This window comes from Poecilia reticulata, linkage group LG18 (assembly GCF_000633615.1).
Source record: "Poecilia reticulata strain Guanapo linkage group LG18, Guppy_female_1.0+MT, whole genome shotgun sequence".
In the NCBI taxonomy this organism is placed as follows: Eukaryota; Metazoa; Chordata; class Actinopteri; order Cyprinodontiformes; family Poeciliidae; genus Poecilia; species Poecilia reticulata.
This window is the reverse complement of record NC_024348.1, coordinates 1,972,294-1,985,258: the sequence shown is the minus strand read 5'-3', so window position 1 is coordinate 1,985,258 and position 12,965 is coordinate 1,972,294. Positions and strand designations below refer to the sequence as shown.

At 41.4% G+C, this 12,965-nt stretch overlaps 1 protein-coding gene across 1 annotated transcript in view; it reads left to right on the top strand.

Moving 5' to 3' along the window:
* The first annotated feature begins 995 nt into the window (after positions 1 to 995).
* LOC103480181 (neurexin-2-beta-like) overlaps positions 996 to 12,965 on the top strand; it is a 74,556-nt gene continuing 62,586 nt past the window's right edge. Inside the window, exon 1 of the mRNA XM_017310469.1 lies at positions 996 to 1,185. Coding sequence (XP_017165958.1) covers positions 1,083 to 1,185 — 103 coding nt within the window. The 5' untranslated portion in view covers positions 996 to 1,082. The remainder of the gene's footprint in view (positions 1,186 to 12,965) is intronic.

The following is a 12,965-nucleotide window of genomic DNA, read 5'->3' as shown; positions in this document are numbered from 1 at the left end:
TGTACATGTCTATTCTCTGCACGCTGCTGCTAAATGAACATTCCTGTATTTCTGCACACGCTGAATGTTTTTTTTTATTTTATTTTTTTTACAAAAAAAAAACAATTCTGCTTTCTCTGTTAATTTCTATGCATGTGTTTGTGTCAACACAGCAAATAGAATTCTCTGACTCTCATCTGATAACTGTCCATAGTTAGCTTCAAACTATGTAGAAGCTAACAAGATTTTTTTTTTTCTCAACAAAAGAAAATGCCTTATTGTTATGGTTCAAACCAGAACACAGGTTGTAACTGTTGTCAGGGAAACCTTAATGGGCCAGTAAAAAAATAAAAAATAAATCGTGATATCCTAAAAGTCATCCATTCATCCATTGACTAAGTACATTTTCAATCAATATCGAAGGCAACAAGTCCAAGAGAGTGAGATATCGCTCTCCTTAGTAAGGGATGTATTGTCTGTCCTGTGAGTTGTGGCTCTGCCACTGGACCTCTTTCCTATAGCAAGGGTCTCCAACTCTTGCAGGTTTTAGATGCATCCCTGCTCCTACCCATCTCATTATGAGGCCTTTTAGCCTGATTGTATCCTGAAGAGATAATTCAACCAATTAATTCAGGTGGGTTGCAGCGGGGATCTGAAACCTAAAGGACAGTAGATCTGTAGGACCAGGTTTGGAGACCTTAGTGCTATGGTAACATGTAAGAGGTCCGAACAACTTGGCCTGACTCGTTGAGTGGCATAGAAACTGTTCATGATCTGGATCTCAGTCAGTTGCTTTAGTGTGTAAACCTGGAAATGTGTTCAGTTTCCTTATCTTTGTTTAAATCTCACAGCTTGACAGCTGAAGATGTTCATACAACAAGAGACGAACTGGGGACCTTGCGTTGCATTGCCTGAGCCATAGTCACCCAATAGGAAGGAGGGGGACCTATGTTTAGGACTAACCAACTGAGAGCAAAATTCCGATTTGTCTTGAGTGTCTTCTAACAAAAGTTGTCTTTGCTCTCCGTTTGTAGGAACGGGGAAAGGTCGGCGTGATCTTCAACGTGGGAACAGACGACATCACCATCGAGGAGAGCGCGGTGATGGTGAGCGACGGCAAATACCATGTGGTGCGATTCACACGCAGTGGCGGCAACGCCACGCTGCAGGTGGACAACCAGCCCGTCATCGAACGTTTCCCCTCAGGTAGGCCCCGTTCCCCCGCTCTGGGGTTAACGTAAGCTAGAACATCAGGGTAATGAACTTTACTGATCAATTTGGAAGAACACATTGGAGAGAGAAAGTAGCTCTTACCTCCTCTACCTTGTTTTATTCAAAGGTAGTTTTGAATTGGCTTTATTTTATTTCAAGTTTTGTTTTTTGTTTTCTTTGCGACCCTCAGAGAACGCCTGTTTTATTCAAACAGATTAAGTCAGGTTCTGGTCCAAAAGGCAGGAAGAACCAAACAGCCTTCCTGAGGCAAGTAATCTTCCATCTAAGAGCATCAGCTCTGTGCAGTTAGTCTACCATTGTAGCCGCTGGCACTCTGGAGCCAGGACTTGAATGGAGGTCAGCTGAATGCTAATATCCCAGGCAGGGAAGCCAAAAAAAAAAAAAATTGAAGGAAGAGAAACTTTTCATCCCGTGAAAGTATGAAGTGACGTTTCCAAATCCTGCTTTGGCTTCCGTGTATAGAGAAGCTCAACGTTATTCCAACATATGACATTTAAATGAGACCAAACACCCTGTGAGTCACTGCTGGCAGTGTGCTAATTCCCCCACCAGTCGTTAAAGCATAATCACGCTTTTCTATTTCTGCCTGAATTTCCAGCCTATTTCTGGTGATTCAGAAGCTCAGAGTGAATTTCTCTCTCCAACGTGCGTCTCCCTCCCTCCTGCTGTACGTGGTTGTTCAAAGGAAAGCGCCTCTTATTTCTGTTTCCAACATGTGTTTTGCATATGGGTAAACACCGGGGGTAAGCTGGACTCTCAGCCTGCATTAATGATGATGTAGAAACTAAGCAACCTGAATACGAAATGAGGATCCCACCTCCCTTCCTCCTGTCCCAACCCCATCAATATCACCTTTCATCTCCATTATCTAAAAGTGCTTCCCTTGTAACGGCATTGTTCGAACACACGGGGAGAGGGGCTGCTAATGCGGTCGTGATATTTCCTCTTGTTGACATGAGGTACGGAGCGAAAAGACTGTGACATTCGTCGCCACAGCAGTGATCCCGTATTGTGTGGAGGGGGGGACAGAAGGGGGGCCCAGTTTTGGCATTGAGAGAAGCGCGTTCTGCCGCTCATCCATCAGCACAGTGAGGCCAGACTGAGGGGCATGCATCACAGCCAGAGGAGGAAGCGCCTTGTGACAGTTCACTCTTTTCACTTGTTATTATGATGGAAATGCAGCCCTTTTCACCGCCGAGCGCGCTCCAAAGATAGCACTCTGCCGCTTATAGGAGAACAGCAGAGCAGCCTGTTAACACCGACAACTTCCATGTCATCATCCGGATCGAGGTTTTGTTTCATCAAGAAACATGAATGCACAGAACATAATGTATTATTCTTCTTTTTCTTTTTTTTTTACCCCCCAATTCCTTCCGCCCTCCACGCTACCACCGCTGCCGCCGCGTTGTTGTTGTCCTCATCAAACGCTTCTTTCCTTTTCCTACCGCTGATCAACATGTGACGGCTGTTTTGTTTTTGTTTGTTAGTTTATCTGATGAGTTCTGGGTTCGCCCACCCGGTGGGGTTTGGAGCTTAAATGAAGTTTGAGAAGGTTATGAGGATGGCAAGAGGAAAACGGATGAGCTTGGATTCATCTACATTAGCCAGATTCGCTCAAACCATTTTTTTTTTTTTTGAGTGGAGACTTCAATCTAAAAAACTCTTGGTCTTCACTTTCTGGCTCAGTAGCATCCTGGTAAAAGCAGATTAGTTGCACTTTAAGGGAGCAATGCTTAGAGGAGGGTAGGGTGTAAAAAAAAAAAAAAAACAAAGACAAAAGTGTAGAAAAGAGAGGAGGTATGATGGAGGGAGGGGCAGAGGTGGAAACTTTGACAAATGAGGTGCACAGAAAAGGGTGTGATGAGAAAGTCAGCAAACGGGGCAAAGATAACGCCTTCTGTTTGGGCAGAAGAGGAAGAGATTTTAACCCATCTCAATTTGGGGGTTTATTCAGTAGTAGGCACTGCGCTAACCCTAAAGCATTAACCATAAACGTTCGTTCTGCTAACATTAAAGCGCTACACCAACATGGTCGCAGAAGCTAGTGCTAAAGCGCTAGCTTCAAGTTAAATTATGTCTGCCCTTGAAATACTGTCACACCCGAGCACTGACTTAATTTTGATGTTATAATTTACATGTTCCTTAATGCTGTTTATATCTAGTTTTCTACTATCTTCTACTGTCTTCCTATGGCGAGAAAAGGGCTAGCATGAGGAGAGGAGAAGGAACAGCTGCGTAAACAGTCTTCACCCACTTCAAAATAAGAGCATAAATATAAATGTGCGGCTACTTGAAGAATTTTAAAGGGTTAATAACCAAAATCTTCAACCTAGATGTCAAATTGTATTCAGCTGAAAGTTTAAAAAACAGCTAAGTAAATTAGCGCTTTCAAAATTATTCAGGAGAATTGGTTTATGGGAAGCAAAGTGCGCTAAATGTTTTCAAAGTTGGCAAAAGCGCTAAACGTAAAATTAGCTCCACTGTTAGTGCACTAGCCGATTAGCGGACGTGAACGTAACCACTGGGTTTTGGCAATTAGGTTCAACTAATCCATAATATTCTGAGTTATTTCTAATGCAAAAAAACTGAAAAGTCATTTTGTTCTTACAATCTTTAAGGTTTTGTGAATCTCAACCTGAAATAACAGAATCCTCCATGTTAAGCTTCTGCTTTGTCTTTTCAGAACAAAATCGCCAAACCACACAAATTCCAATACAGCAAATGAGCGTGACATGCATCAGTCTCATAGTAAGAGAAAAGTTGCAAAACAATGCCACATTTTTTAAATGATTGGTGCTTTTGTGATTTGTTCAAAGATCAACTTAGAGGATTACGCATGTAGCATGTGGGTTCCAAAACAACCTTCTACACTATATTTAAGTTCGTTTGCCTTCAGTTTTGCACATTTGGCGTAACCCGGACAGTCACTTCATGTGTAGGAAAGTGTCCTGAACATGACCAACCACAACTCACAAAAAAAAACAGAATAAAATGAAAATGTACCAACGTTTTTCTTCTAAATTCAAGCAATATGTGTAAACCAATCATAATGTCAGAGGAGTCACGGTGAGACGCCACATCACACTAACTCTGACAATTTACCTTCTTTCATTAATGTTGACTTCTCACTTTGTAAAGTCATAATGCAACTCTTTCAGATTCCTACTTCAGTTTTGAAAAGCGAAAGCTTTATCTAATTTGGCTCGCCCTCGCTGACGTTCCAATGCCAGCACCTTCTCCTACAGCCTTCACTACCTTAACATCTTTTTTTGCTGTTCGTAGTTCAAAGACACATCAAAGAGTAAGCACCGAGTTACCGAATCCTCAGGCAAATTAGAGGATGACACCTTCGGCAATGTCTAAACTCCCATTTCAATAAGCTTCTCTCTTAAGATTACCCCAACATTTTCCTTCTAACCGTTTGTCTGCAACACACTTTTCTTAGAGCTCAGCAGTCTTTACCAGTTGTTGCAAGTCACGGCTGAGTAGTAGGTGGTGTAAAACTGTTTAGGTCGGCGGGGGTGGGAAATGATTGCAGTTGCATTGATGCCAGCTTTGTTTAGTCTATTTTAATAAAATGCTAGTTCGTTTGCATAGGAAGTCCGGTTCATTTTTGGGGAGGTGTGATTGCACAATCGAACTCTGATGTGGAGCAAGAAAGTGAACTCTGGTCCCCTTTAAAACTTAGGCTTCAGTTGGGTTGAAGTGAACTCTGGCACGCTTCGAATGCAAATGTGAACGCCAAGCGGATAGAAAACTCTCCAAAAGCATGAAGTGGACTATCATGTCGTTTCCTTCAGTGGTTCTTAGCGCAACGACCACTGGTGAGGGAGAGAACCGGTTCTTCAAACGGTTTGGTTTATTTGACACACCAGCTGAAAATGTAACAAATGTCACAATTTTGGTCTCCAACCGACCCAGTTTCCTGACTATTGGGTGTGAAAACACCCTAAAATGCAGACCTCAACTAATGGCACCAACCAAAACATTTAAACTGAGCATCACCTCTGTATACCTACCAAAATCTCTGTTCTAGTCTTCAGAGATCAGGGACGCAACCTGTGGTGTGGCAAAACGACCAGCAACTGGCAACCCTGTCTCAGACTTCTGCTCTAGTCATGTAACCTCACACTCCCGTCTGAGATGCACTGAAACCCACAAGGGGCCCGGCCTAATTGATCAATAAACTTATTTGCACTATTCAAAAAATAGTCAACGCTCTTTAGTTCTTTGACACTCTTAGGGGAAATTAGGTACAAAGTAAACAAATTACCAGAGAATGAAATGAAAGGAAATGAAATGCAACGAGTAGAAAAACACAAGCATCCTTACTGACCTATCAAGGATCGTTTTCCTCCACTTGACATCAGTATTGCTTAGCCCACAGTTTAATACTTTATTTTAACCGAGTACTACACAAGCATCACTGTTTGATCAAACATACATTCATCCTCCTATTTCATACTGTTTAGCTGAAGAGTAACATGTTGTAATAACTTAATAGCTTTATTTTCTTTATAAAACAGAACTAAGAAGGAAGGAGTGGATCAACTCCCAGGATGTGGCTCTTAGGGTTTTATGTGGAAACCCTGGCCAGTTGCCTCTCGTGTCATCAACGCTAATTGAAAAACTGTGAAATATGCTAGGTTCCATTTGTAGTCAGAACTCGTAAATTCTGACCTATGAGTTGGAAAAATCAACTGGAAGGCTGGCCAGCTGCAGTATACTCACTGGCTGAGTACCCAAAGCTCAGTAATTTTATGGTTTTAAAACCAAATGTTACCCACTAGCCCTAAGAGAAGTCTTTTTTTTTCGCTGGTAACACAAAAAGAACCTAGAAAGATCCACTTCCTTACTTACTTCTAAGTAAAAGTCTCAAACATTCATATCTGAGACTCGTGATAAAGGCTTCGACTTACCAAAACAAATCACACGTTGGTCACAACTGGGTAGAGTTAAGACAGAGTTGACTTAAATGCCATTGTTGCATCTTGTGCCTCGAGATCTTGCTAATCCCCTGTAACGACGGGTTGTACTTTGTAAACACTTTTGCGACGTGAAAATAAATTTGTACGATCCAAATTGCAATTCTCTAAATGAGAAAAACAATACTCAATACCCACAGGCTGGGCCAGTTTTGTTTTCTGCATGCAGTGTTACTAGAATGCCGTGCCCGTTTCAGTAGAACCCGATTTAAGAGGTTATCGTGAAAGGTGTCTTCAACCAGGAGTTCAGTTTTGGCATAGCAGGTTTCAAATTTGTCTAATCCCTTAAAAAACAAGGACATGCAGCTTCCTGTTTAATCTCCTTCCCTGAAGGGGCTGTCATGGCCTGCATCAGGCAGTCTCATTGGGATACCATGTCATTGTGAGGCCTGCCACAATGTTTTGCACGTACAGAAAGTTACATGAGCATATTTTTTTCTTGTCTCAGCTTGAGCAGAATAAATGGTCCCATAGGGCAAGCAGAGGATGAGGCTTGCCCACTTAAAAGAAACAAGACAAAAGAAGACAGTGGTACGTTATCATTTTCATACACACACTTATGCTAATAGACGGCCTCGCTCCCTAACGTTTGTCGGATCCGGGGCCGGTTGTGTAGTTTTCCTCAAAAGGCTCCCTCTGAGGTCTGCATTCGTAAGCGGATGATGTGGAGAGACAAGATGTTGACAGCAAACATAGCCGTCACGGGTCAGGAGCATTCCATGGCAACGCAACACGTCGTCTGATGTCCCACGAAGTGATGTTTGCCGTCCTGAGGGGAGTCTGGGTCTGGTCCGCGTCTGATCCTACGTGTGACAGTGCATGTGTCCGCGTCGCACAGCGCATTGGCTATGTATCCTGTTTTTTTTTTCTGTGCCTCGGTTGTTGGTGTGTGAACACGCATGCGTGCACATGACGGACGGAGAGCAGACGAAAGGTGTCGGATGGAGGGGGGAGGAGGAGCCGGGCCAGCTAATTCCATATGTCGGGTGTCCCCGTTGGCTGCCACGGCAACAGTTAGTGGTGCATCCCCACCTCTCGTATTCCCAAAATGGCCTCGGCTGGGGCTGGATGAAAGCAGCCCGGCGTCACCCCGACAGCAGCGAACCAGCCGCGCATAAACAGGCCGGTGTTGGCGGCACTGCCGTGTAACACGATAATGGTGCAATTTCACACACAATTTTCTTTTATTCTTTAAGAATAGTACTTTCTGATGGATCAAAGAAGGCGATTATTTTCAGATCCATAATTTACAACAGCATAGCAGCTGAGTCAATGTTCAGAGTCAAACTGCTTCAGTCTTTTTTTATTGTTTCTGTGCTGAATTCTATTTTTGTTGGACAGCTAAAGTTGGTTCACACACTGACCTCACTTCTACTGTCAACATCTGACAATACTTGAGTGATGCAAAACAGGCAGCCAAATCACAGAGTAACAAATGTTTTGGTAACACCTTATTTGAAGGCATGTACATAAGACTGACATGGCATTACACCTGTTATGAACATGAAGGAGTCTTTTGGTAAATAATGACACATTTAATTCAAAGTTGCAGTCATATTTTATCATTGATTTTCAACATTGTGCTTTGACGTTGTGCTCTGTAATTACGTCTGGGTAGCACTTTGAGATTTTTGTTAATGAAAAGTACATAAATTAAAATTATTACTATTATTATTATTGTTGGGGCTGCACAGTGGCGCAGTTGGTAGAGCTGTTGCCTTGCAGCAAGAAGGTTCTGGGTTCGATTCCCTGCCCCTTTCTTTCTGCATGGAGTTTGCATGTTCTCCCTGTGCATACATGGGTTCTCTCCAGGTACTCCGGTTTCCTCCCACAGTCCAAAAACATGACAGGTTAATTGGCCTCTCCAAATTGCCCCTAGGTGTGAGTGTGTGTGTGCATGGTTGTGTGTCCTGTGTGTCTCTGTGTTGCCCTGCGACAGACTGGCGACCTGTCCAGGGTGAACCCCGCCTCTCGCCCGGTACGCTAGCTGGAGATGGGCACCAGCAATCCTCCCGACCCAACTGAGGGACAAGGGTGTAAGAAAATGGATGAATGGATTATTATTGTTATTGTAAGTTGACACTTTTAATTTACATTTAATGCACGCTTTAATGCAGTTTTGCATTAAAATGGCATTATTTATGGAATAATGCAAAGTTGACACTTTTAATGCAACTTTTAATGCAACTTTGCATTAAAAGTGTCATTACTTACCAAATGGCACTTCATGACAACAGTCATAAATATTCATGTATTTCATGTTCATGACAGATGTTATGTCATGTTTATGACAGTGCAATGCCAGTCTTATTCACAGCCCTTCAAATAAAGTGTTACCCATATTTTTCACTCATTAAATTAATAAAAATCTAGAAGTCACATTGCTGAATTCAGTAAATACTTTAGCAAATATCTCGCCTTTGGTTCTCATCTGATGTAATGAATTGGTGATAATAACCTTGTGATTGTAAACTACCTCTGTCAGGGAACCCTCAGCCCATTTCTGTTCTTTTATGGTCCGTATTTGTTCAAATGATTCAACCCAAAATTTCTGTCAATCAGTTTGTACAAATGCTGATAACAATGTGCAGAAGGCCTTCAAGATAAATTATTTTATTGCAGTAGCATTAATACAGAGAAAATTGTGGACAAATCCAAACTTTTATTTGAGTATATATTTATATAGCGAAGACAAAAAAAAGAAGATCTTATGTTAATTGATCTTAAAAATAGACTCTTTTTTTCAATAAAGTAATATTAGTGGCACTATTATTGATTCCCATGCTGTCAACTTTAACATTTGTTCATGTTTGAAAACACATAGGGGAATCTCTGACAGCCCTTCTTTACATGGATAATTTAGATCATCCATCCATCCATCCATCCATTTTCTTCCGCTTATCCGGGGTCGGGTCGCGGGGGCAGCAGCTTCAGAAGGGAGGCCCAGACTTCCCTCTCCCCAGCCACTTCTTCCAGCTCCTCCGGGGGAATCCCAAGGCGTTCCCAGGCCAGCCGAGAGACGTAATCCCTCCAGCGTGTCCTGGGTCTTCCCCGAGGCCTCCTCCCGGTGGGACGTGCCCGGAACACCTCACCAGGGAGGCGTCCAGGAGGCATCCTTACCAGATGCCCGAGCCACCTCAACTGGCTCCTCTCGGCGTGGAGGAGCAGCGGCTCTAATCTGAGTCCCTCCCGGATGACCGAGCTTCTCACCCCATCTCTAAGGGAGAGCCCAGCTACCCTGCGGAGGAAGCCCATTTCGGCCGCTTGTACCCATGATCTCGTTCTTTCGGTCATGACCCAAAGCTCATGACCATAGATGAGGGTGGGATGAGGGTTTAATTTAGATCATTTAGATCTAAATTATCCATGTAGTTCTAGATTCTAGATTATTCTAGATCTAGATGATTTCTTTCCAGTCTTCATTTCAATATATTAAAGACCTAAATTTAAGTTAGTTTACTTTACATTTATTTTTTTATGTAATGTGACCAATAGAACATGACATAATGGTTTTTGTCAGCCATTAGAATAAAAACTTACACATCCCACAGGTTGCAGGCATTTTGTCTTAACTGTGTTATACTCTTCTATAATATAAAAAAAAGAAGGCAAAGTTTAACCAAATTTCCTCATTGGCTCAGACACAACTCTTTATTCGCAGACATGACAGTAGCTGCGTTTCTGTTACAAATGTGCACAAAACTTTGTCCATATTCTGCTAATGTTGGAAAAGAAACATATTTTGCAATTGGGTTGTTTCAGTTAAATAAGAAACACAATTAAATTATGAAAACGTTTGCTCACATAAAAAGTTGTAGTTTTACATTGTAGTTTTGCAAAATATACACATTTCAATAGTGGTGAAAAACCTCATCTTTCCGCCTTTATTCAGTTTTTTTTTTTATTGCTGTTTCAAAGTTGTCATATTTCCATTAAACCAATTTGTTTTTGTAACTCCAATTTGAGCCATTTAATTTTATTTTACTGATTAGGTAGAGGTGTTAACTTTAGACAAGTGAAGCTAGCTCATCTGTACACTGAATGTAGAATCATTTGCGAGAACATTGAACACACCACATCCCCACTGTTCCACCAGCTGCTTTTACCAGCATTTCCTGACGTGTTTTAGCGCTAATTCTGCCGCTCTTAATTGAAGCACACAACGAACCGCACAGTCCGTCTCCCTTTTTGTCACGAAATGTGCCTTTACCCGAGATCTTCAGAGCTCCTCTCTGCCGAACACGGCGCTCAGACTCTCAGAGGAGAGGTCAGCGCTAGTGAGTGAGGGGCCGCCAGCAGCAATAATCCCCCTCTTACAAGAAGCCGGCTGCCCTTTCAAAAGCTGCTCTAGAAACTAGCAGAAAGGCAGCGCTCCAAGGGAGAAAATGTTTCACATCCCTCAGAGCATCACACGGTCAAGTACGATGTGTAGTTCTCCATTTGTTTGATGCTATTGAGTCACATGTATAGGTACATGTAGAGTGTGTTGCTACATGCAGCTCCCAAGGAGATGAGCCTGCCTTTTAGAGCCACTTAGCATGAGATGTCCAAGTTTTCTGAAGGTCTTGTGAACGGCTTTATTGTTGTGTTGCTACATTTCAATAACTGATACAGGATTTTTAAAAAAATGTAACCACTTGTAAGAAACCTCTACTTTATACAAACAAATAAGTATTTGGATGGATAGATGAACCCGTCGTTTTGTCTGCACATAACAAATGACTCACGGAAAGCCATCTTAAATTATATCTTTAGGCACTTTGTTGCAGCCTGTCACGCAAACACATAATTTGTTCCAATCTTTTTCGGTAAAGCCATGAAAATGTCAAACATAATGCAGCTTGACTGGCATAAAATAGTATTTTTACACTAACAAGGTGATTCCTTTAAGAGCGATTAGCTGGCAGCTTGGCGCAGCTTGACATAGTGTGCAGTGTTTCATTTAAAAAAAGAAAAAAAAAAGTTAGACAAAAGGAAATGGGCGAGGAGACTGGAGGAGAAAGGAACGCAGCAGGAAAACCTGAAAAACAAATATTTTTAACTATTTTCTTTTTCAATATTGTCATCAAACTATTATTGAACACTTTGTTGATGACACCTTACTAATATCAGGGTGAATCCGTCCCTTTTCCCTAAGGAACTGACTTTATTTTATGTGTCAGATTCAAGAAACGAAGCAAAAAAAAAATCTAATATTTTCTCAAATGAGAGGAAAAATGTATTCAATAAAAAGTCTCCCTAAGTATGGTGTACTTGATTAGTACTGCTAAAGCTGATGTAATTCGTGAAAGACTCTATTTAAAAAAAAGAACATACAGGTAAAAACCTAAAAAAAAAAGCTAACTTTTGTTCATAAAAAAAGTTAACTCAGTTAACTGAAAGAAACATGTATTTTCAAATCCTAAATGTTCACTATGTAAAACCATTACTTACAGAAAATAATCTGTTTACTAAAACAGTTAAAAGTACTTTAAAATAACATCATAAGGTATATTCAATAAGTTAGAATATACCGTATTTTCCGCACTCTAAGGCGAACCTAACAACCTTCAATTTCCTCAAAAGCCGACAGTGCGCCTTATAACCCGGTGCACCTTAAATATGGACCAATATTGAGCCACAACAGGTCTAGCAACTACGGCAAGCAGCCACCGACTTCATTTTCGCCCGTTGAAGAAGAAGCGCGCTGTGCATGCTGGGATAGTTGTCAGAACGCTGGTTTGTAATCTATTAATAAAGTTTGACTGACCTATCTATCTACCTACCGACCTGATAATCAGGTTGTCTGCAGGTCCTTTAGCACCACGTTCTCCACAAACATGCTGTGCGCGAACGGAGAAGGGTGACCATCGTCCCGCCACGCCCCGGCCCAGTCGCAGAAGGCTCTCCTCGCCGACCGGAGTCGGACTGTTTTGTTGACATTCCCTTTTAATGCAGCTCCACCTAGTGGATGCATAACGTAACTCCAGCCTCCCCTGCAGCGTCTATTCTATGTGCCTTATAATGCAGTGAGCCTTATATATGAAAAAAGCTTTAAAATAGGCCATTCATTGAAGGTGCGCCTTATAATCCGGTGAGCCTTATAGTGCGGAAAATACGGTAAGTCCTGATGAGAATTGTTTGTCGGAATAAAAGTACATCTTGAAAATAAAAACCTTAATGCAGGTAATAAACATTTTATTAAGATCAGATTTCTGTTTTTAAAAATAGTTCTATAATTGGTCTGATGTAATATTCTAACGTCATTAGCTGCTGGCAGAGAAAGAAATGAGAAGTAAAGAAATAAAGGTGTTAAAACATTTGTCTTTGTCTAATTATTTTATATAATATCCTTCACTTGGTGATGGAGTTACTGAAATAAAGGGTATTTTTAATAATTTTCTAATTTATTAAATAGGTTTGTGTATTTACTTGCCCTGCAGCTGGGACAGCATGGTGAACAGACAAAAATTAAGGGTAGCAGAATTAAGCTTATTTTGTAAATCAGTTGAATAATTCAAGATGGTAGCCAGAAATTGTACGCAAGTAAAAGTAGAGTTACAGCTTCTTGGTCCATATTGACGTAGTAGCAGCAGACAGTTGCTGCCCATTTGCTGACTTTGCAACCATCCTCAAAGTCTCCACATCCCCTACAGTTATCTTTTGGTTTGAGTTATTGTGACTTTTGAAGCCATTGAAGTCATCTTAACACTAATGGTGCATTATCCTGCTATGAATATGCTCTAAAAGATAGGCATACTGGTCATGAAGGTATGGATATGGTCAGGA